This window comes from Cebus imitator, unplaced genomic scaffold (genome assembly GCF_001604975.1).
Source record: "Cebus imitator isolate Cc_AM_T3 unplaced genomic scaffold, Cebus_imitator-1.0 Scaffold339, whole genome shotgun sequence".
Classification (NCBI taxonomy): domain Eukaryota; kingdom Metazoa; phylum Chordata; class Mammalia; order Primates; family Cebidae; genus Cebus; species Cebus imitator.
Genome location: NW_016107654.1, coordinates 229,084 through 252,816, shown reverse-complemented (window position 1 = coordinate 252,816; position 23,733 = coordinate 229,084). Strand labels below are relative to the sequence as shown.

The window sequence follows — 23,733 nt, the reverse complement described above, 5'->3', positions numbered from 1 at the left end:
ATGCAGTCCCAGGAACCAGATCATGCCATCTGCCATGTTTGTGGCCTGACATGATGCCTGTGATCTCGAGGGGGGACACTGCAAGGGAGCGGCCCCAGGATACCATGCGGGCACAGGAAGTGGAAAAGGAGGGGAGGTAGCAGTAGGTGGTATCTCTGGGCCTAGGACCTGGAGCTTGGCATGTGCTGGCCATGGGTGGGTTTGCGTGCTCATGGTCTGTCTTAGGTGGCCTCTGCTCGTAGGACCCAGAAGGCAGTGGAGCCCCAGCTGGAGTCTGTGGAGCAGGAGCTGTTTGTGGGGAGGCTTCTTGTGCTGGCTGGGGCTCTGGAGACGGGAGCAGAGCAGGCACACCATGGGCCCTCTTTAGGAGGCAGAGGCAGATGGCTCCAGCACAGCCTCTGAGCTTTGCGCCTACACAGTCAGCCGGAAAGAGCTGGGTAGGAGAAAGAGGTTCAGGGAGGCATTAGGAAGGCTGGGTGATGGGAGGTGGAGTGAAGGCGGGATTGGCAGAGAGGCTGGAGGTGAGGAGGCAACGGGGCTGGAGGGCCTACTGGCTGGGCTGGAGTGCATCTGGGGATGGGGCCTGGCGGAGCTGGTAGGAGCCAAGGGAAGGAGGCTGGAGGCTGGTTGGGATCTGGGGAGATGGAGGAAGCCGCAGTGTGGCTTTGGGGCCATGTGGGGCAGAGGTTCTCTTCCTCAGCTGGACCCAACTAGATACTCTGCTGAATGTCTTCCTGGCCATTGCTGTGGACAACCTGGCCAATGCCCAGGAGCTGACTAAGGTAAGTAGGGACAGGGAATTGTTGGTTGGTGTCAGCCTATATCACTTGGATGTGGCTGCAGTCAGGAGGAGGCTGGGTCCTGGGTTAGGGCCTCGTGTGTCCCCTGTCCAGGAGCATCTCCTTGGGTCCTGGCGGGCAGAGGTTAATGTGCTACTCAGGGGCTTGAGGCTGGAGCTGAGGTTGAGGGGAGAGCCAGAGCCCTGAAGGCAGATGGACAGGCAGGCTCTCAGAGAAGCCAGCACTGGGAAGAACAGCCTGAATGGCAGGCAGGGTGTGCTGGGAGCAGGAGGGGCCTGAGCAGGAGTAACAGCTGGTGGCCCTGTCCCAACACAGCTGTATCACAGTGGGACAGCTGCTGCTTCAGCCAGTGCCCAGCAGGTGCCATTCGGTATCCCTCTCATCTCTGAGCCCTGCAGGGGATGTGATTGTACATGTCTCCCTCTGTGGTATCCCTCCTGATGACACAGCCCCTGCCTGGTCACGCTTCCCTCAGCTCTGGGCACTTGTGGTTGGGCCACCTACCGTCTCAGTCTCAGGCTTGTGCGCTGACTCAAGCCCCAGCTCCTGGCAGAGGGGATGCTGCCTTTTGGTTTGGCGTGAACCACGCTGCAAATGTCCCGCGTGCATGTTGTGTACGTCAGCATGTACCTGTGTGGGCGCTGTTCTGTGTGTGTGTGTTTCACACTGTGTGCCCCCTTCTGCCTGTGCACCATCCTGGACAGGTGCACAGGTGTCTGTGTACACCTGTGCACGTCTAGGGGTCTGACACATTTCGGCACTCCAGTCCAGTGTCTCTCAATGCCTTCCCTGTTCTGGGCTGAGAGAGACAGGTTCAGGACTTCTGTCCACAGGCAGCAGAGATGCAGGTGTACCACAGAGCTTCTCCAAGAGTGTATGCTGTGTCCACAGGCAGCAGAGATGCATGTGTGCCATGGAGCTTTTCCAAGAGTGTGTGCTGCATAGGTGTCCCTGCTCCCTCCAGCCAGCTCTCCGGCATGGTCCATGCAGTGCCAGCTGCAGCCTGGGCCTCCCTTTGCTTCTGCTCAGCCGTCTTACTCCCATGCGTCCGGACCTGGGTCATGGCTGTGCCTGGGGGCCTGGATTTCTCCCTGGCGCTCTGGTCTCTAGCTTCTGCCTGTTCCTCTCTTCAGTCTGGGCCACCTGGGTTGGGGGAGCCCAAGCACCCACAGAGCCCTCCTTGGTGCCAGGGTTGCCTTGGGGCCCAGGGCCCCTGCTGTCCTGGGTGGGTTGCACTGGGGTGCTGGGGCCCCACTGTCTCACTGGGTTCTATTGCGAGGGAGGATGCATGGAGGAAGCCATGTCCTTGGGGCCTTGTGTCCTCATACATGTACCCTCATTGGTGGCCGCCTTTTACGTAACTGGCCTAATTTAGGAATTTCTTCTCTGAGAATTGGGGCCACTGGAGGCCTGTCTGTCTGGCTGTGGGGCATTTTTCTGGACTGGCCGAGAGCCCCAAAGGTTATGACTCCACTATCCCCTTCCTTTATACTCCCACAAATGTATTGCAACACTGTGTAGTTTTTGAAGTGGGGATAAACTTGCATTTGTTTGTAGACTTTCCAGGGGACGTCAGAACACTCCCTGGAGTGACTGGCAAAGTCCCTGCTCCAGAGGGCTGGGAAGATGGATGGAGCCGGATCCTTGAGGAGAGACCTGGGTGTGGGTGTTTCACACTGGGTCTGGCTTTGCCTCCTCTGGGCTTGAGGTTTAAAGGTCTGTTCTCTGTGGAGGAAAATTTGCAGGCAGCTAACAGGGGACTTCTTTTTTGCGAGTGTTGTGCCCCGAAAGCAGATTCAAGGACATTTTAGGGAATATTGTGAATGCTAGCTCCCAGGGGAGCCAGGTGGGCCTGGGCTTCGGGATTTTGAGGAAACAGTGGTGGCCCCAGCTCTTTAGATGGACAACATGGAAGTAGTAGCCTCCTTTCTGGGGCCTGTGGCCTCAGCCCAGAACTACTGATCTGAAACCCAGGTGCAGAGGGTGTTGGTCTTGTTCAGTGACTTGGGGTCAGGGCCAGAGGTTTGCTAAATGTCCATTCCCCTTCCCAGGCTACGGGCAGAGGAAACTGTTTGCACCTGCCTGCACACAGGCACATAAGCCCAGCCATGAGGGCAGGAGCCATGTGAAGCTCAGGGCCAGGCACTGCAAGTGGTCACCTAGGATTGGGGGAGACAGGGAGGGGCTTCTCACAGCTGCAGCTAGGGACACAGGGACAGACATGATCTTCCTGGGTCTAGGTAGAAAAACTCGAAGGTGGTACATGGCCCCACTGGACACCCTCGTTGTGGCAGTGCTTGTGGGCAATGCTGGGCCTCTTGCCCTTGCTCTTGGCTTTGTTCAAGTGTGACAGATGCTCCTGGGAGGACAGGTGGGACAAAAGGAGGGACAGATTTGCATTTCGATGGGCAACTTTGAGGTGCCAGGGTACAAACAAGCTGAAGGCTGGGCGCGGTAGGTCATACCTGTACTTTCAGCACTTTGGGAGGCCGAGGTGGGAGGATCACTTGAGCCTAGGAGTTTAAGACCAGTCTGGGTAATATAATGAGACCCTGTCTTAAAAAAAAAAAAAAAAAAATCAGCCTGGGTGTAATGGCTCACACCTGTAATCCCAACACTTTGGGAAGCTGAAGCGGGCAGATTGCCTGAGGTCAGGAGTTTGAGACCAGCCTGGGCAACATGGTGAAACCCCATCTCTACTAAAAATACAGAAGTCAGCCGGGTGTTTTGGCATGCACCTGTAATCCCAGCTACTAGGGAGGCTGAGGCGGGAGAATCACTTGAACCTGGGAGGTGGAGGTTGCAGTGAGCCAAGATCGTGCCACTGAACTCCAGCCTGGGTGACAGAGCAAGACTCCATCTAAAAAAAAATTAAAATTAAAAATAAAAATTAGCCAGGCATGATGACACGTGCCTGTAGTCCTAGCTGCATCAGAGGCTGAGGTAAGAGGATCACTTAGGCCTGGAAGGTTGAGGCTGCAGTGACCTGAGATTGTGCCACTGCCCTCCAGCCTGGGTGATAGAGTGAGACTCTGTCTCTAAAAAAACAAAAAACAAAACAAACAGCAATGTCCAGGCAGTGGCCAGGTATGTGGGCTGGAGCTTGGAGTAGGGTCAGGATAGCACAGAAGTGGGGCCGTCACCTGTGAGTTCCAGGGAGATAGCACAAGCAAGAGGACACCGAGGCAGGAACCCTAGCGGCCATCACCTTTGAGTCTCAGACCCAGAAAGGGAGGCCCTGGAGAGCACCAGAGAGAGTTTCTGTGGAATGGGTCGTGGAGGTCTGTGTTAACTCGGGCTGGCTGCCTGTCTCCACTGGACAGAGCAGCACTATGTATGTATTTTTTGAAGCCCCCAAAGGAAGAGCTGATGGTGTTGAAAGTGTCTGCAACACTGTGAGGGGAACTGGAGATTTCTCTTTGCTCCAACAGGATGAAGAGGAGATGGAAGAAGCAGCCAATCAGAAGCTTGCTCTGCAGAAGGCCAAAGAAGTGGCCGAAGTCAGCCCTATGTCTGCCGCGAACATTTCTATTGCTGCGTAAGGCTCCTGGGAGCAGATCGTGGGGTGGCAGTGGGGCTGCTGCAGGGTCCCATGGCTGGGACCTCCCCAGGGCACCCCTTCCAGAGGCTTCCTCTGAGGTTCCCTAGCCTTGGCTGGTGAGGACACAGCCCCTCCCTGGAACTGGGATGAGAGGGAATGGCTCCCTCCCTGCAGGAACCTTGGAGCAAAGGGCTCACTGGGGGCTCCAGAGCTTTTTCTCAGTGTGAGCAGGGCCAGGGGTGGCCAGGCACAGCCCTCACATTATGGTGGGATTGTCTCTGCCATGATCTTTACTCCCTGGATGGCCTCAGGGTGGTTGCAAGCCCCGTCAGTAAATTGATTTTATGCACAGCTTTTCAGAAATGTATTTATGAGCCAAGAGATTCTAGGTGATACCTGAGCAGCGTTAGAGACTTAACTGCAGTTTCCAAAAATGTCTCTTAAGTGTTTGGTATTAGGACAGAGTTTAGAGGAAGTTATTGTGGTGAAAACTGCTCATTCCACAGAAGCACGTTTGGAGGTGTTAGGGGCTTTAGAGTTTGGGCAAAGAGTCCAGCCCAGGGCTCAAGGCTGCAGTGAGCTGAGCTGTGGGGAGGTCAGTCCCTAGGAAGGGAGGCAGGAAAGTCTGGCCCATGGCCTGGTCCCAGGGTGGGCCACAGAGTGCAGAGATGCCCCTACTGGAAGCTTGTTCTCTGGGCCCAGCTGAGTTTAGCTCTGGGGCCGTTAGCTCCATCTGGCTGCACACCCAACCCCCACACACCTCCCATTCCCTGTGCTGATGGGTGGGCCCCTGCTCTTCAGCTGGCTGCCCGCCCTGCCAGGGACACAGCACAGGGCTGGGCACAACCACAGGTACATCTGTAGCGACATGTGTCTGCACTGCTGTGTAAGCATTTTGGCATGTGGATGAGCGTGCTAGGTGTATGTTTGTGCACTTGAGAGTTGCACAGAGAGCATGTGTGTGAGTGCATGTGCTGAGTGAGTGTGTGCACACCCATACCAGCCCTGATCCTGCCTGGACATCACCAGGAAGATGGTGTTTGTGGAGAGCCTGTCTCTAAGCCTAGTAGAAAGTGCCGGTCTTTGGGGCAGAAGCAGCTAGAAGAGGTTGTAGCCCACCAGGGACTCAGGCAGGGATGGGAGGGGCCTTCAGGGGAGCCTGGCAGCTGTGGACACAGTGGCCATCACACAGAAGCCGGGGCTCAGTCCTCAGTTGTGTAATTTCGATCTTTCCTTGTCTTGGCTAATTCAGTTATTTGGTCCATTAGTTATTTAGTCCATTTAGTTTGGCTGCTTGGTCTGGAGGTTGCTGCCAGGCTCTGTGAGCTCTGCTGGTGGCTGGTCTACAGTAGAGGGGCAAGTGGTGTGCTCAGCTCCTGGCCTCGTGCAGGCCTCGGGTGATTCTCTTTAGGACTTGCCTTCTCTGCTGTCCCTAGAGGTCGGCACTTGTCCCTTGGCCCCTGCTGCCTGCCAGACCTGCCTCCTCCTGGGGGCATGGGAGGGTCTCCACTCCCATCCATGCTGAGACCTTGAAGAAGAGGCTACCAGGGCCCTGGGCAGTCATGGAGAGTGAGTCAGGCTGCCTGAAAAGGAGGGCTGGACACTTCCTTATCTGTTGCTCTGTCCCTGGTTTGGAGACACTGCTATGCAGGAACAAGACTGTAGACGGGCATCCTTGGGCACAGGGTACATCGACATCAGTTGTTGGCCTGAGCACCATGATGATTCCTACATGAGGAAAGAGCTTCTTTTCTCCTGGGGGACCCCTAGGTGTTGTGCCTCTTGGTGGGTCCGGAGCCAGGCATCAGGGCCGGTGCCAGCATCCTAAACTCAAGCAGGCTGCAGCCCTCACATGTGGCAAGGGGTGGCGAGCCCAAGCCAGCCCAAGGCGTCCAGGCCTCAGCCCCTGTGTTCCCCACCTGGGGTGCAGCTGGGGGCCCTCATCCTCTGTGGCGTGTCCTCAGCCCACCGGCTAGACCTGACAGCCAGTCTGATTCCACCACAAGAGACCCGGCAGGAATCAGCCTTCAGGGGATTCCTTCAAGGAGGGCCCTGCACCTGGCGAGGCCTGGCCCCGCTGCTGCTGTTTGCATGCCTGTGTTGTGCTGAGACCTCCTAGGGTTGAAAGCTGTCTGTCATCTGTCCTCGTCTGCTTCCTGTTCTCCTGGTGGGACGAGCAGCAGCACCTCCTCCTGCCCTGCACTCATTTCTAGCACCCTGAGCTGCTGGGCTGGGCGAGAGCAGTGCCCTTGAGTACCTTTTGCCCTGCCGCTGCCCCCTACAGCTGTGCTGCGTGGCCTGCAGAGCAGGGGCACTGCTGGGCTTGGTGCCCTGGGGTGACCTTGGTGTTTGAGAGACTCTCAGTGATGCTCCGTGTGGCTTGACACAGATGGTGCCTGAATCTACCTCAGAAGGGCGCCCTAGCGTGTGGCCTGCGTTACGTGTCCTGGGCCTCAGGTGACAGCTGCTTGAAGGGATTCTAAGCCTGGTGACATCTTCTGGTTTTCTCCTGGGTCACCCTCATCCTCATGTGGATTTCTGAACACTGGCATCCTGCAGAGTCACACACACATACACTCACAAACACACAGGCACACACATAGTCACACAGACTCACACGTACACACACGCAGGCACTCACAGTCACACAGTCACACATACACTCACATGTACATACACATACAAACACCGACACACACATAGTCACCCAGAATCACACATACACATTCACACACAGGCATACAGTCACACAGGCACAGATACACCCACAGAAGCATTTACATAGATTGACACACTCACAGACACACCCTCACAACGCACACAGTCTCACATGCATAGTTATGATCATCCCACACTCTCCATCCCATGCACACACAACCACACACATTCATACACACAGTCTCGCACAGCCAGTCTGATTCCACCACACTCATCACTCAGTGTCACACTCACACTCCCTCTCACACACACATGCCTGTTTACACCAGAGCCTGTGGGCAAGTGAGCTGCTTTTACTGCCTCACAAAGGCACAGAGACCTTGGCCTTGAGAAAGAGGAGCTGGAGCCCACTTGGCCCTTCTGCGGGAAGTTAATTGGAGGGAAGTGGCTGTAAAGGGAGCTTTGGTTTCTTTCTGTTGGTTTTGGAAAAGCCTTCGAAAGTCACTTGGAAATGGCTGGAGCTGCACCCAAAGGGAAGGTGGATTACGGTGTAGCTTGATTTGCCCTGGAGGCGTCCTGGTGGCCTGGAAGCGCCTGGATTGCAGCCTGGGGAGCCCTGGGGCGGGAACCAGAGTGGGGCCCAGGTGCTCCCCGGGAAGGCAGGTGGGTCCGGCAACAGGGCCCAGGCGGCATCTCCGGAAAGGGCACCCTTGCCTCCTTTGTTAGCCTGCACTGCCCCATCTCAAGGGCCAGGAGACTATGTGGTGGTGCGGGACTGTTTGGAGCTGCAGGAAAATCGCTGTTGGCCCCTTCCAGTCCCATTGCCTGTCCTGGGCAGTGTGTGCTGAGCCATGAGGGATGGGCCCCGAGCTAATAGCTTCTGTCTTCCAGGCATTACGGGGTTTGCTGTCTCTCTTCAGCCTTACTTTTCTGCATGTGTGGAACTTGTTCTCAATTTCTCTTTCACCCCGAGGTCTCGGCCGGTGCCCGTCTGAAGGACGTGTCCGCGGCCTCCTGTCCAGATGCACATGGCAGCCCGCGCCTACACTGGCGTGGCCCTCGGTGTCACTGGTTCTCTCGGAACTCTCTCTGGTGTTCTCACTTCTGTCTGTTCTGTTTTTTGCATGTGCAGTTTTGTAAAGCAAGCTCGAGGTACTGTATCTCGCAGCTCATCTGTCTCCAGCGTGAACTCACCGTGAGTTGCTCTGCTATGATATTCCATCCATGGCTTCATGATAACTACATGCAAACTCCTTCCTTCCACTCCTAACTCTGCTTTCTCACCACAAGTCATTCGCTTCATGGGGCAGCTCCAGGCCAGCCTTCCGTGGCCTGAGTGGGGAACGGTGGGCTTGCTCCCTGATGTCCTCAGGTCCTGCCATGGGGTCAGACCCTCTGCGCTCAGCCCCTCCTCCTTTCCCTCCTGGTCTCTGTCTTTTTGTCTGCTGACTGTTGTGTGCGGTCACTCTGGTGTCTCAAGCGTGTTCTGCTTCTCCTGAGTGGACTGGGTGCCATGGGCTCGGGTCTCCTTGTGGTTCTTGTGCGGTCAGGGCCCTGTGAGCAGGCACAGCAGGGAGTGCTCTTTAGGGGTTCACTGGGAACGTTTATGGGTCCTTCCAGCCCCCTTACTTGGGAGGAACTGTGTTTGTGATTCTCAGGAAGTCCTTGTTCTAGCAAGAGCAGAAAGCTGGAGCTTACAGTAGATCAACCAGGGCCCAAGGCAGAGCTGTGGAAACCCCAGGGTAGCCCTCCAGGGGTGACTGGCAAGGCTCCCCTTGGGCAGCTTCTCATGGGGAAGTGCTCATGGATGGGTGGGCCACAGGGGCTTCCCCTGGAGGGCAAGGCCAGGCCCTGCAAGTGAGGGGTCCCTGAAGTGGTCAGGTGCAGGTACGCCACCTGGCACCTGCTGGTCATGGCCAGGTGTCCTGTCTGTGTCCTGATGCAGTTGAGGCCCCCACTTCCCTGCCCCATGCTTCCTTGCTGGCAGCCAACATGGAGCTGGGCTCAGTCTTCCCACGAACACTGCTGGCTGAAAAAGATGCAGATGGTGACTGTGCTCGGTGGCTCACGCCCATAATCCTAGCACTTTGGGAGGCTGAGGCGGGTGGATCGCCCAAGCTCAGGAGTTCGAGACCACCTTGGGCAACATGTCTCTACTAAAATACAAAAAATTAGCCGGGAGTGGTGGCATGGGCTTGGGAGGCAGAGGCAGGAGAACTGATTGAACCTGGGGGGGTGGAGGTTGCAGTGATCTGAGATTGCACCACTGCACTCCAGCCTGGGTGACAGAGTGAGACTCTGCCTCCAAAAAAAGATGCAGATGGCAGGTATCCATGGTGTTACACCAGGGCTGCTTTATGTTGTCAACAGTTAAGGGTTGTCTGAGCCCAGAGACCTCAAAGCAGGGCCACAGAGCCCCTCGAGGCCACTTCCAAGTCCTGCAGTTGCCCACAGTACCTGGGCGAGTGTGGTTGAGCCGTCCCCCACAGCACCTGGGCCAAGTGTGGCTGAGCTGTCCCCCACAGCACGTGCCTCTGCTCTGCCACAGCACCTGGCTGAGCGTGGCTGAGCTGTCCTCCCTGGAACAGCTGGGTTGTGCCTACCAGCTGAGGCCAGGACACAGTGCGGAGGGCAGTTGTCCATATACCTCCTTGAAGAGCCCTTTTAAACCAGGACTTTGCCTGGATTAGAGTCACCAGCCACACTGGTGTGGACAGGTTGGTGTGGATACGTGCCAGGTAGAGCAAGTACAGAGACAGAGGCTGGGGAAATGCAGGCTGATTCAGACACCATGCAGAGGCCCAGCACACAGATTCAGAGACCTAGGGGATACTTCCAGAGAGGAACTTGGTGGTGCTGGCCGAGTGGGAGCAGATGCAGATAGTCTCTGGTGATACTAGGGCTGAGAGCGGCAGATAGGCCCAGAAGGAGCAGGCCAGGTGAGCTTCAGTGGGCTGCAGTGGGGTGGGCAGGTGACCCTGGCGTGGGCTGCTCAGCATCTTGCTCTTCCTGGGTAGTGATGGGGGAGCCTGCTAGCCCGACAGCGACCTCAGTCCAGCAGACAGCCTGGCCTCTCCCTGCTTCAGGTGTTTTCCTGCGTAAGACGGAGGTGCACCTGAATGAATGCAAGGGTGAGGGCGGAGCTATGTGGTCTGGAGCCCACCCCACCTTCACACAGACCCTGTGCCTCTGCATGTACCCCATGATCCTCACTGCCTGTCTTTTCCGAACTGCAATGCTGGTCCCCAAGAGTCATGGCTTCATCATAGTAGGCCACCGTGCTGACCAAGGGGCTCAGAGCCCAGGCCCCCCTCGGGCGCTGGAGTGGACTGGGATGCTTGAGGTGGTGAACAGCCTCCGTCCTCACAGGGCTCCTCTGCCTGATGCACGCCCTCGTAGCTGCCTTCTGTTTGATACCACTCAGCACTGTTGGCAGTAGAGCCCTTTTGTCTTGGTCCCAGCTGGGGTTGGTGTATCCTCTATGGGTCAGTTGCAGGGCACCCTTGGGAGCAGGGGCAGCACAGTTTCAGTGCATCAGGGGATACAGGTCAGGGCCCGGGGCTTCCATCGATGCTAGGGGTCAGCAGACAGCCCCTACAGGTAGCCCTGCCTGCCCCTACCCCACCCAAGCTCTCAGGTGAGACAGACACCACACTTCTGCTTTCATTTGTGCAAGGTGCTGCCCCTGGAAATTGCTCCCATTGCAGCCTGTACTTCTACAAAGGGGCGGGATTTATTGTCCACCTGCCTTGGGTGGGCCGGCTGCAGGGACTGGGCTTTCCCACACTTGGCTGCCCTGTCTTTGCAGGTCAGAGTGGTGCTCAGCCACCCAGGGCCCCAGAGCTGGTGGCTGCTGGCCTGGGTCTCTGCAGGCTGTGTTTGTACCCTGTGCTATTAGTGCAGCGGCCAAGGACTCTTGTCTTCTTTAGAAATGTTTTTCCTTTTTGCCCTTGCCTGTGTCTGATCCTGACTCGCTGTGGGGACCCTGAGTAAGTAACAACTCTATAGGCTCAGTATCTTCATCTGTGAAACACGGACAAGAGTAGCACCTGATTCTTGAGGTTGTTAGGACTGGATGAAGTGGGCAGTGTCCCGAGCACCATGTGGCAGTTACAGGAGACAGATGCCACGGCCCTCACTGTTGGTGCTTTGGAGGCTCCAGGGCAGGCCTATGGCTTCAGATGAGGTTTCTCCTTGGCGATGGTGGGGCTTAGTATTGGGCTAATAAGACCTTAGACAAAGGTGGTCTTAGTCAGCAGAAGTACCAGAATGTAAAGGGCTTCTCACGCACTCTGGGCTATGGAGCCCCATGTGTGATGCGTGAATAGAGGAGGTGCCTGGGCCCATAACGTTGAAGTAGGGGTCAAGGCCTTTGGTAGCCCCTGCAGTGAGGGCCGAGCCTAGACCACTGGCCATCCCTGGTGCTAGACTAGACCACTGGCCATCCCTGGTGCTAGAGGGCTCCGAGGACCATGTTCTGGCTCTGTGCCCAGTGGAGGGAGGGGGTCTCCATGGAGTCGGGAGAGAAGAGGGCATTGGTGACTACGGGAGGGGGCGTTTCCAGCTTCAGACCTGACTTCTGGGCTCCTGGTCACTGAGCCAGGGGCAACTGTGGGGCTGCGGCTGACCACCTCCGGGACTGGCAGAGACCCTGCATTTGCTCCTGAGAGGGCCAGGTGCACCCTTGGCTGCTCTGCCCCAGCACCTGCCTCCTGGGTTCCCTGGCAAACAGCCTTTTCACCTGGCTGGTGGCCTGCCTCCTGTAGGTGGCGATGGAGAAGCGGCTGCGTGTCCCGCCCTTCCTGTAGCAGCTCTGCTGGTGCTGCAGCAGGGGCCAGCTCCCCAGGGAGACTGCAGGGCCTGCCTGACCCCCATCTCTCCATCTGCCCTGCCCTTTTGGAACGTGCCCTTCCCTCCCGCGGTGGCCTTTCTGGCCAGCCGCCCACCCACCTGCTTGGCCTGTCTGGTGCATTCCCACTGTCCTGTACCTCTCTGCCCCCTTGAGCCCCCCAGGGTCCTCCTGACAGGCTGGTGCTGTCACCTTGTGGGTCCCGTGGGACGCCGTGGGGAGCTGGACTGAATTCTGTTCCCTTGGACTTTGCCCACCTGATACGCGTCCCCTGAGTGGTGTGGGGGCTCCCGCGGCCGTGCCTCCCACCTCCCCGCACCATTGCTCCATCGCTGTGTGTCCATTGTGGCCTCCCTGGAGAGCAGCGGGCGGGTAGCCGGCGGGGCCGCACTCACTGCCAGTCTCCCCACAGCAGGCAGCAGAACTCGGCCAAGGCGCGCTCGGTGTGGGAGCAGCGGGCCAGCCAGCTACGGCTGCAGAACCTGCGGGCCAGCTGTGAGGCGCTGTACAGCGAGATGGACCCCGAGGAGAGGCTGCGCTTCGCCACCACGCGCCACCTGCGGCCCGACATGAAGACGCACCTGGACCGGCCGCTGGTGGTGGAGCTCGGCCGAGACGGCGCGCGGGGGACCGTGGGAGGCAAGGCCCGGCCGGAGGCTGCAGAGGGACCCGAGGGCGCCGACCCGCCGCGCAGGCACCACCGGCACCGCGACAAGGACAGGGGCCCCGCGGCAGGGGACCAGGACGGAGCAGAGGCCCCAAAGGTGGAGAGTGGGGAGCCCGGCGCCCGGGAGGAGCGGCCGCGGCCGCACCGCATCCACAGCAAGGAGGCCGCGGGGCCCCCCGAAGCGCGGAGCGAGCGCGGCCGAGGCCCGGGCCCCGAGGGCGGCCGGCGGCACCATCGGCGCGGCTCCCCGGAGGAGGTGGCCGAGCGGGAGCCCCGACGCCACCGCACGCACCGGCACCAGGACCCGGGCAAGGAGGGCACCGGGGCCAAGGGCGAGCGGCGTGCGCGTCACCGCGGAGGCCCCCGAACGGGGCCGCGGGAAGCGGAGAGCGGGGAGGAGCCGGCGCGGCGGCACCGAGCCCGACACAAGGCGCCACCTGCGCATGAGGCTGCGGAGAAGGAGGCCGCGGAGAAGGAGGCCGCGGAGAAGGAGGCCGCAGAGAAGGAGACCGAGATCGTGGAAGCCGACAAGGAGAAGGAGCTCCGGAACCACCAGCCTAGGTGAGTCTGCAGCTGGGCGGTGTCGGGTAGGGAGGGGTTGGCCCGGGCGATGCGGGCCCCAGCGCTGGCTGCAGGGATGGGGTCCACGGGCGGAGGCTGCAGCCGTGGCCCTGCTGCCCTGTCCGGGGCCGTCTGGGCTGGGGTCTCCGCGTGCCATTCAGGTGGGGTGGTGACAATCCTGCCTTGCAGGGTTGACCTGTAAAAGGCTTGGCAGGGCATGTGTCTTCTGTGAACACCAGCTGTTATTTAAGAAGGGTGGGCTTAAAGGGGAATTGTTGCAACTGGTTTGGAAAGAACAAAGTGGCCCAGAGAGAAGAGAAAGTCGGGGATTGCTGTGGAGGAAGGAGAGGCAGGAGGGCCCAAGGGAAGCCTGAGCAGGCCAGTGGGCTAGGCGCAGAGCAGGGTGTGGGGGCCAGGCTGTGTGATCATGACAGAGAGGACCCCAGCTAGCCCAACTTGCTCCCTGGGACAGGACTAACTGACTCTGTGAGGGGCTTGGGGTAACAGTGGCCCAGAGGCCAAGACCAGCAGTTGCCAGGTACTCAATGGCCACAAACCAGACAGAACACTGGCCGCTGGAAGCCCCAGCCCAGACACCACACTTTGTGTGTTAGTGGGTCAGCTCCATCCCTGCCGTTTAAAGACCTGGAGGTGTATAGGGTGATTAAAAAAGCAGGCAGAACGCCAGAGTAGCAGAGCAGGTAGTCCTAGGGTTAGTTGGTCTGCATAGAGGTTTAAGGGTTTTGGTTGATAGGATTTTGGTTATGTACGTTATTTTTTTTTTTTTGGAAACAGAGTTGCACTGTTGCCCAGGGTGGAATGCAGTGGCGCAGTCATGGCTCACTACAGCCTGGACTTCCCAGGCTGAAGCAGTCCTCCTACCTCAGCCTTCCTAGACTGAATAGTTGGGACTATAGGCATGTGTCACCATGTCTGGCTAATTTTTCAATTTCTGTAGAGATGGAGTTTCCCTATATTCCCCATGCTGGTCTTGAACTCCTGTGCTCAAGTGATCCTCCTGCCCTGGCCTCCCAGTGCTGAGATCACAGGCGTGAGCTACCGCACCCAGGCCTGATGTACATTCTTGATTGCAGGGAGCCACACTGTGACCTAGAGACCAGTGGGACGGTGACTGTGGGCCCTGTGCACACACTGCCCAGCACCTGTCTCCAGAAGGTAGAGGAACAGCCAGAGGATGCAGACAATCAGCGGAACGTCACTCGGATGGGCAGTCAGCCCCCAGACTCAAGCACTGTTGTACACATCCCAGTGATGCTGACGGGCCCTCCCGGGGAAGCCACGGTTGTTCCCAGTGAGTATCTCCCTGTGCCAGTGGGGTAGGGTCCATCTCGTATAGGTCCAGCGACCCCCATTCTCTCCTGCTCCACAGCAGGCACTGGGGACCCAGTGTGCCCCTGTGACTTGTTCTCCTGGCTGGAAAGACAGCCCTTTGCTGTCAGCATCTGCCCCTTGATATCCTGTTGATTTCTAGTGCCCCAGAGATGACTGAGGTTGAGCCCCATTCTCCTTCCTTCCCAAATTATTTGCATGTTGCTAGCTAAGTGTCAGGTGCTATGTTAGAGTGCTGAGAGCACAGCAGGAGAGAGACAGTCTTGTCAGAAAGACAGGCCACAAAACAGGCACAACTCTTGGTGGTTGTACAAAAGCTGCTGAGGACTCTCTCCACAGCCTTGACTGGGGCTGAGAGTGAGGGGGTGCGGAGGAGGGGGCTCTCTGCTGGCGTGTGCCCACTTGTTCATGGGCCTGTGCAGTCCCTGTTCTGAGGCTGCTCCCAGGCTGTTGTTTGAGCTGCCTTCTTTCCTCCCCTTGCTCACTCACATGCTCGTGACATCCTGAGTGAGCAGTGATTCCATGCCTACTTGTGTGCAGGCCCTGAGGGCACAGGGGGACCTGTCTTCAAGCCAGTCTAATAGGGAGAGACCCGCAGTTGACACATATAGGCCCCTCACATGGTGGAGAAGGTGCATGGGCATTTCATAGGCATCAAGGAGGAGCCCTCCTTTCTTAAGTACAGAGAAAAAAGGGGGAGAAGAGAGGCCATAGAAACAGGACCCACACGAATGCCAGGGAAAGCATTTAGGTCTTAAGCAGACCAGATGGACTAATGAGGTGCCACCACATGTGGGCCCATGTTTGTAGACACATCCACACACACAGATGTGCGTGTGCCCGTGTCTGCAGTTGCATCTCCATGCACAGACGTGTGCATGCCATTCTCTCTCGCTCAAGTGCTCTCACCTGGGGCCTGTAGACTGGTGCACAATCCTAGGTATAACCGTGGAAGGCACAGCCTCTAACTGCTCGGCCTCCCCTTTTCCTTTGCATCCTTGGAGAAAAGCTGCCCATGGTTCATTTTATTGTTCACTTCCCATGGGCACAAGTGAGTCTGCCTGCCCAGTTCCCTCATCTGATTCTCTGAGGATCAGCTTGAGGATGAACCTAGGGTCCCTACCTGGCTTTTATTTGCAGGAATCCAGATGCGGCTCCTCCCCAGGCTTCCTGTGCTCTTCCCCCAACCCCTGCTGGCAACCACTGATCTTTTCACTGTCTCTATAGTTTTGCCTTTTCTAGACTGTCATAGGATTGGAATCATACAGTATGCAGCCTTTTTGGATTGGCTTCTTTCTATTAGCAATGTGCACTTGAGTTTCCTTCGTGTCTTTTTGTAGCTTGACAGCTCATTTGTTTTTAACACTGGACTAATAATCCATCTTTTGGACATATCGAAGTTTATTTATTCACCTATTAAAGGACATCTTGTTGCTTCCAGTTTTTGGCAATTATGAATAAAACTGCTATAAACATTCATGTTCAGGTTTTTGTGTGGACATAAGTTTTCAACTCATTTGGGTAAATACTTAATAGCATGATTATTATGTTATATGATAAGACTATGTTTATCTTTACAAGAAACTGACAAAGTATCTTCCAAAGAGGCTGTACCATTTTGCATTCCTACCAGCAATGAATGAGACAGACTTCCTGTTGCTTCACATCCTTGCCAACATTCAGTGTTGTCAGTATTTTGGATTTGAGCCATTCTAGTTAAGCGTATAGAGGTGTCTTGTTTAATTTCCAATTTCCTAATGACATATAACGTTGAGCATCTTTTAATGTGCTTATTTGCCATGTGTATAATTTTCTTTGGTGAGGTTCCTATTCAGATCTTTTGCCCACTTTTTATTTGGGTTGTTTGTTTTCTAATTGTTGAGTTTTAGGAGTTCTTTGTATATTCTGGATTCAAGTCTTTCATCAGATATGTGCTTTACAAGCATTTTCTCCCAGTCTGTGGCTTGGGTTTTTGTTCTCTTAATGTCTGGTGTTTTTGCTTGTTACAAACAATAGATTGTCTGGTCCCTGTGATTACTTCTACTAGAAACAGAAATCTAGGTTATTAGTTTTTATATGTTGATTATGTATCCTGCTGCTTTTCTGAATCTTCAGATTGTTTATTAGTTTCATTGTGATTCCTGTTGGGTTTTTTCCCCAGATATATTATCAAAACTTCTGCAAATATACTTCTGACTCTTTCTTTCTAAGTCTTAGGCCTCTCATTATTTTTTTTTTTGTCTGATTTCACTGTCAGATAACAATGGAGTTAGTGGGCATTACTTGCTTCCGCCTACTCTAAGTAAAATTTTGGTTTTGGGCCTGAGGGGCGTGTGTGTGTATGTGTCTGTGTTTGTATGTGTGTAAAATTATGTTGTAGTATCCATTATTTCCACTTTAGTGTTTTTATCTGGAATAGATGTTGGGTTTTGTTGAAGACCTTTTCAACATCCATAGAGATATCGTATTTCTTTGTCTCCTTAGATACGGGGATGTATAGTAATGAATTTTTCCATATGAAATATCTTTGCAGTCTTAGAATAAACCCAAGTGGTTATTATATTTATTTTGTAATATGCCTTTGGATTCTGTTTAATATTTTATGTAGGATATTTGGATTAATATCTTTAAGTGAGATATGTAGCTTTCTTCAGTCACATTTGAGGATCATAAGGTTTAAATATCAATAACATAGAGTTATCTATTGCTTAACCTCACAGCTCCATTCCTGAAAATCAAATGTTCTAAAAGAGGGTCTCATACCCACCCCCTACTTTTTTTTCTTGAGACAGAGTCTTGATCTGTTATCCAGGCTGAAGTGCAGTGGTGCGATCTCGGCCCACTTCAGCCTCCATCTCCTGGGTTCAAGTAATTTTTCTGCCTCAGCCTCCTTAGTAGCTGGGATTACAGGGGCCTGCCACCACACCTGGCTAAGTTTTGTATTTTCAGTAGAGATGGGGTTTTACCATGTTGGCCAGGCTGATCTTGAACTCCTGACCTTAAGTGATTTGCCTGCCTTGGTCTCCCAAAGTGCTGGGATTACAAGTGTGAGCCACTATGCCGGGCCCCAGTATTTTAAATGGTAAAGCATTATCGTGTGTTATGTGTCAACTAAAAATTCATAACCAATTTTCTAAAATGTAATTAAAGCACATTAAACAATGAAAATTAATAAACACAACACAAAATGCTTAGCATATTGTTTCCTGATTACTAATTAAAATAGCTATTAATAAGCAGTTGCTTTGGACACCCCGTTTATTGAAACTTGTTGCACTTTTCAAAACATTCATACATGATTCACATAACTTACTGTGAACAAAAGTTCTCTGAAAAGGAATTTGGAGGAAACAGGCTTTATTCTAGTGAACAGTTTGCAAACCAGGGAGATGCAGCCTTCCTTGCAAAATGAAGGCACATTCCAGACAAGAAAGAGAAGGTTTGACTTTTCCTGCCCAGGTCCTTAATCAAGTCCCTTTATGTAAATAAAATATTCAAACTTCCTTGGTCTGATTGGTTGACACAGCTGAGTTCTGATTGGTCAATATAGCTGAGCTCTGATTGGCCAAGGCAAGTGAGCTCTGATTGGTTGGTTCAGGTGAGCTCTAAAAGTTCCCGGAGTTAAAAAGGTGTAGGTTTTCCCAGACCTCTGCTCAGCATATGGCAGCCTCGCTCTGACTTAAATGTTGGCTCAGTTAGCCATTTGGGATCCATCTTGAAGGATTAGCTCTTTCAGGTTTCTTCACACAACCAACTGAATTTGGAACCCTATCTGAGAGTTGTTCCTCACGTTATTTTGTTAAAAACATTGTATTGACTTTTGGGCATGTATACTTTTTTTTTTTTTTTTTTTTTAAAACATAAATAGCCAGAAAAGCCAACAACACTATAATGAAAGATATATATGTTTTTCAGAAGCATGGGCATTATAAAACCTGGCAGTGTTCTATTGGGAAATACTATCCAAGGATATATTCTGTGGGATATACCTATTATCAGTTCATAAAAATAATTAGAATGTGTTCTTGTGCTCAAGGGTAGCTCAAGTAATATTGGAATTATGTGGTCTTTAAATATTTGGTAGAATTCTCTTATGAAATTGTTGATGTCTGGTCTCTTTTTGTAGAGTAGTTTGTTGATAATATCTCTTTTTGATACTGATCTGTTTAAACATTGTTGCCTCCTAAGATGAGTCTGGCAAATCATATTTTCCTTAGAAATTATCCATTTGATCTAGACTTTTCCACTTATTTACATAGCCTTAAGAGTGGCTTAACTTTTAAAAAATTTCCCTGTTTCAGTGTTTTTCCTCCTTGTCACTTTTAATCCTGTGTATTTTTGTGTTTTCCTTTTTGATTAAGTAGATTAATTAATGGTTTATATCTATTTCTAGATTTTCATAAAAAGAAAACCAGAATCTTAATTTATTGGTTTTTCCTTTTGTCTTATTTTTAAAGTCATTACTGTCTAATTTTATCTTTATTGTTTGTTTTTTGTTCTGTTTTTTTTGTTTGTTTTACTTTGTTGTTCTTTTCTAGCTTCTTGAGTTGGGCATTTTATTTATTTTATTCTTTGATTTTTGATTATTTAAGGCTATGAATTTTCCTTTGACTACCAATTTAATTGTATATCATATCTGATGTGTGTTACCTTCATTTAAAAAAATTTTTTTTTCTTTTTTGAGAGAGTCTCACTCTGTCACCCAGGCTGGAGTGTAGTGGCTCCATCTTGGCTCACTGTCACCACCACCTCCCAGGTTCAAGCAATTCTGGTCCGTCAGCCTCCCAAGTAGCTGGGATTACAGGCACGCACCACCATGCATGGCAAATTTTTTTTTTTTTTTTAGTAGAGATGGGGTTTCACCTTGTTGCAGGCTGCTTTTCAACTCTGACCTTAAGTGATCTGCCCACACCGGTCTCCCAAAGTGCTAGGTATATTACAGGCATGAGCTACCATGCCCAGCCTAGTTTCACCAAATTTTAAAAGAAATTATATAATTTTGGCTTATATTTGTGCTAGGTGTATGTTTTGTAGATTTCTTGGGATTTTTCACAGAAAGTATAAGACATCTGCAAATGAACAGTTTTAGGTTTTTCCTTTCTGATATACATGCCTTTTATTTCCCCGTCTTCCCTTACTGCACTGTCTTTGACCTTCAGTACTATTTTGAATAACTGTGGCAAGAACTGACATATTTCCTGGAGGGAGCATTCTGTGTTTCATCATTTAGTATGACATTAGCTGTATGGTTTTTGGGTTTGTTTTTTTTTTTTGGTAGATGTTCTTTATCAAGTTGAGAAAGTTTCCCTTTATTGCTTTTTTTAAAAGAGTTTTTGTCATAAGTGGATGAACATTGTCAAATGATGGTCTGCATCAGTTGATATTATCATGTGTATGTTTTTTCTGTTAATGTGGTAGTTTATATATATTGATTTTCAAATATTAAACTGGCAATTATTGTTATTCATAACCCTACTGGTCATTGTGTATAATTATTTCTGTGTATTGCTGAATTCCATTTGCTAAGATTTTGTTAAGGAGTTTTGCCTCTGTATTCATGAGGGATATTGGTCTGTAGTTTTCTTTTTTGTGCTCTCTCTGGTTTTGGTATCAGAGTAATACTGGATTCATAAAATGTTTTGAATTGAATGGACTGTCCTTCTGTTTTCTAGAGGAGATTATATTGAACTGATACTAATTTTCCTTTAAATGTTTGGGAAAATTTTCCAATGAAGCATTTCTTTTTTGAAATTTTTAAATTACAAGTTTAATTTCCTTAATAGATACAGGACTGTGTTATCTGTTTCATACTGGATGAGCTGTAGTAGTTTGTGCTTTCTGAGAAGTTCATTTTATTTAAGTTTTCTAATTTATTGTGCGTATAGTTTTTTGTAATGTTTCCTTATTATCCCTTTTACGTCTGCATAATCTGTAGTGGTAACTCCTGTCTCATTTCTGATATTGGTAATTGGTGATTTTTTTCTCTTTTTTCTTTGTGAGTCTTACTAGGAGTTTGTGTAATTTTATTGATGTTTTCAAAGAACCGAATTCTTGTTAAGTGATTTTTCTCTATGATTTTTCTGTTTTCAATTTTATTTGATTTCTGCTGTTTATTATCTTCTTTCTGTTTTCTTTGGGCTTCTTTGCTCTTCTTTTTTAGTTTCTTGAGGTAGGAGCTTAGGTTATTGATGTGAGTCTTTTCTTCTTTTCTGCTATAAACATTTAGTTGTTTCCCTCTTGACACTGCCTCAGCTGCATTCCACGGGTTTTCATATTGTATGTTTTTTCAGTCACATTTAAAAATTGTTCTTGGAGACTCATGGATTATTTAGAAGTGTGTTGTTTAGTTTTCAGACATTTGGAGATTTGCCTATCTTTCTGTTATTGACTTCTAGTTTGATTACTTTATGGTCAGTGAACATGTTGTGTATTATTTCAGTTCTTTTAAGTTTGCTAAGGTTTGTTTTGTGGCCCAGGATTTGGCATATCTTGACATATGTTCTGTGAGCCATTGAAGGAAACATGCATTCTGTGTTGTTGGTGTAGCACCCTGTAAGCGTCATTTATATCCTGTTGGTTGAGGATGTTATTGAGTATCTTTGTCTACATGCTGATTTTCTGTCTAGAAAAGGGTATTCAGTCTCCAACTATAAATGTGGATTTAGCTTTTGCTCCTTTCAGTACTGTAAGTTTTTGCTTCATGTGTTTGTAGTTCTGTTTTTGGGCACATGCACATTTAGGATTTCTCTGTCTTCTTGGTGGACTGGCCTTTGAATTGTGTAATGTTGTTCTTGCTACTTGGTAATCTTTGCTCTGCAGTTTACTTTATCTTACATAGGTATATTCAGTCCTCCTTTCTTTTGATTAATATGTGCATGGTATATATGTTTTCAACCTTTTACTTTTAACCTAGCTATATAGTTATATTTGAAGTGAATTTTTTGTAGATAGCATTCATGTTTTCAATCCACTCTTTCAATTCTGTCTTTTATTTTGCATATTTAGACTGTTTACACTTAACGTAATTATTGATACATTAGGGCTTAAGTCTGTTATTTTATTTCTTATTTTCTGTTTGTTCTCTCTGTTTTTCATTTCTTTAGTTTCCTTTTCCTCCCTTCCTGTGGGTTACTTGAATGCACTTTAGAGTTGCATTTTAATTTATCTGTAGTGTTTTTGAGTGTATCACTTTTACAGGTTTTTTAAAGACCTCATATAGGTTTTTTTAGTGGTTGCCCTGTGTATTACATTATATATATATAAAACTTCAGTTTCTTCTGGAGTATCTATTACATTACATTATGTATACATAACTTCTCCAGTGTTATTTTACCGGTTTATGTGAAATATAGAAGCTTTGCCTCTCTTTATCTCTTTTTCCTCCTCCACTTATAATATAATTGTCTTAAATATCTCTTCCTCTATGTACTTTTAGAACCACATTAGAGTATGTTTTAATTTTTGCTTCAACTGTCAAACATAATTTAGAAAACTCAAGAGGAGAAGAAAAATGTGGTGTATTTACCTGTATTTTTACTCCTGTTACTCTTTCTTCCTTCCTGATATTCCAGTATTTCTTCTTTCATAATTTACTTTCTGTTTAAAGGAGCTTCCTTAGACATTCTTTTATGGTAGGTCTGTGGGTGACAAATTCTCTTAGTTTTCCTTCATCTGAGAATGTCTTGATTTTCCCTTCATTCCTGAATTTTTCAGTGGGTATAGAATTCTGGGTTGACAGTTCTTTTTTTTTCAGCACTTGAAAAAACGTGTGCCTCTTCCTTCTGACCTCCATGGTTTCTGATGAGAAATCCACTGTCATTCGAATTGTTTTCTTCCTATAGGTAAGATGTTGTTTATCTCTCGCTGCTTTCAAGATTTTTTCCTTGTCTATAATTTCAGAAGTTTGATTACAGTGTATTTTCATGTGAGTTTCTCTAAGTTTATCTTGTTTGGGATTTGCTCAACTTCTGGAATTTGTAGGTATATATCTTTTGCCAAATTTGGAAATTTTTCATCCTTTATGTCTTTGAATACTTCTTTAGTTCTGCCTCTTTCTCTTTCCAGGACTCTGATGACATGAATGTTAGATCTTTTGTTATAGTCCCAAAGGCCCCTGAGCTTTATTCACTTTATTTAGTCTACTTTCTCTCTGTTGCTCAGATTGGATCATTTATATTATTCTGCCTTCCAGTTCATTAATTCTTTCCTCTGTGCCTTCCATTCTGCTATGGAGCCCATCTATTGAGTTTCTAATTTTAGTCACTGTATTTTTTAGTTCTGAAGTTTTCATTTGGTTCTTTATAGCTTCTGTTTCTTTGCTGAGACTTTATTTCTTTGCTGAGGTTTTCTATTTTTCATTTAAGTGTTTTAAGTTATCTGTTGAGTGTTTTTATAATGGGTGTTTTTTAAATCTTTGTCAGATAATTTTAACAACTCTGTCATCTTGGTGTCTATTGATTGTCTTTTCTCATTCAGGTTGAGATTTTCCTGGATCTTGGTATGAGGAGTGAGTTTTGGTTGAAATCTAGACTCTCTGGTATTATGTTGTGAGCCTCTAGGTCTTATTTACATCTTCAGTTTTAGCTTGTCTACTGTGATGCCACTCCAGCAAGTAGCGGGCGTATTAGTCCATTCTCACACTGCTGTGAAGGAATACCTGAGACCAGGTAATTTATAAAGGAAAGAGATTTAATTGACTCATAGTTTTGTATTGCTGAGAAGGCCTCAGGAAACTTACAATTATGGTGGTAGGCAAAGGAGAAGCAGGCACCTTCTTCACAGGGTGGCAGAACAGAGTAAGTGCAGGCAGGGGAAGTGCTAGATGCTTACAAAACCATCATATCTCGTGAGACTCACTAGCATGAGAACAGCATAGGGGAAACCACCCCCATGATCCAAGTACTTCCACCTGGTCCCTCCCCTTGACACGTGGGGATTACAGGGATTGTAATTTGAGGTGAGATTTGGGTGGGGACATACCAAACCATATTACAGGGATTGTAGAGAATTTTGCCCCATTATTGACAGATGGGGATAGAAGTATAGATTATTCACTTGATTTCCATTGACACTCTAGGGGAAAAGGATTACTCATTACTGCTTGGCTAGGGTGGGAGTTCTAGCTTCCCACTAGGCCTCTGTTCGTATCAGCCTGACTAGGAGAGACAGGAGTTCCCCATCTAGCTGCCCTTGACACCATGGACATAGACCTTATCACCTCCAGGTAGCAGTAAAACTCCCAACTTTCCACTAGGACTCACTCTATTGAGTAGGGGGAAGAGGGTACCTCTTTCCTGCTAGGTGAGGC

The 23,733-nt window shown here is 50.1% G+C and overlaps 1 protein-coding gene across 19 annotated transcripts in view; it reads left to right on the top strand.

Annotated features, from left to right (window-relative positions):
* CACNA1B (calcium voltage-gated channel subunit alpha1 B) overlaps nucleotides 1-23,733 on the top strand; it is a 235,782-nt gene that overhangs the window by 117,198 nt on the left and 94,851 nt on the right. For 8 of the 19 annotated variants that reach the window (XM_037730270.1, XM_017505589.2, XM_017505588.2 and 5 more), the window contains exons 17-20: nucleotides 715-782; nucleotides 4,232-4,338; nucleotides 12,261-13,076; nucleotides 14,171-14,388. In XM_037730270.1, the coding sequence (XP_037586198.1) occupies nucleotides 715-782; nucleotides 4,232-4,338; nucleotides 12,261-13,076; nucleotides 14,171-14,388 (1,209 nt within the window). Of the gene's footprint in view, nucleotides 1-714; nucleotides 783-4,231; nucleotides 4,339-8,131; nucleotides 8,195-12,260; nucleotides 13,077-14,170; nucleotides 14,389-23,733 lie in introns of all 19 variants that reach the window. The other 11 variants (XR_005196468.1, XR_005196467.1, XM_037730262.1 and 8 more) reach the window with 3 other exon arrangements.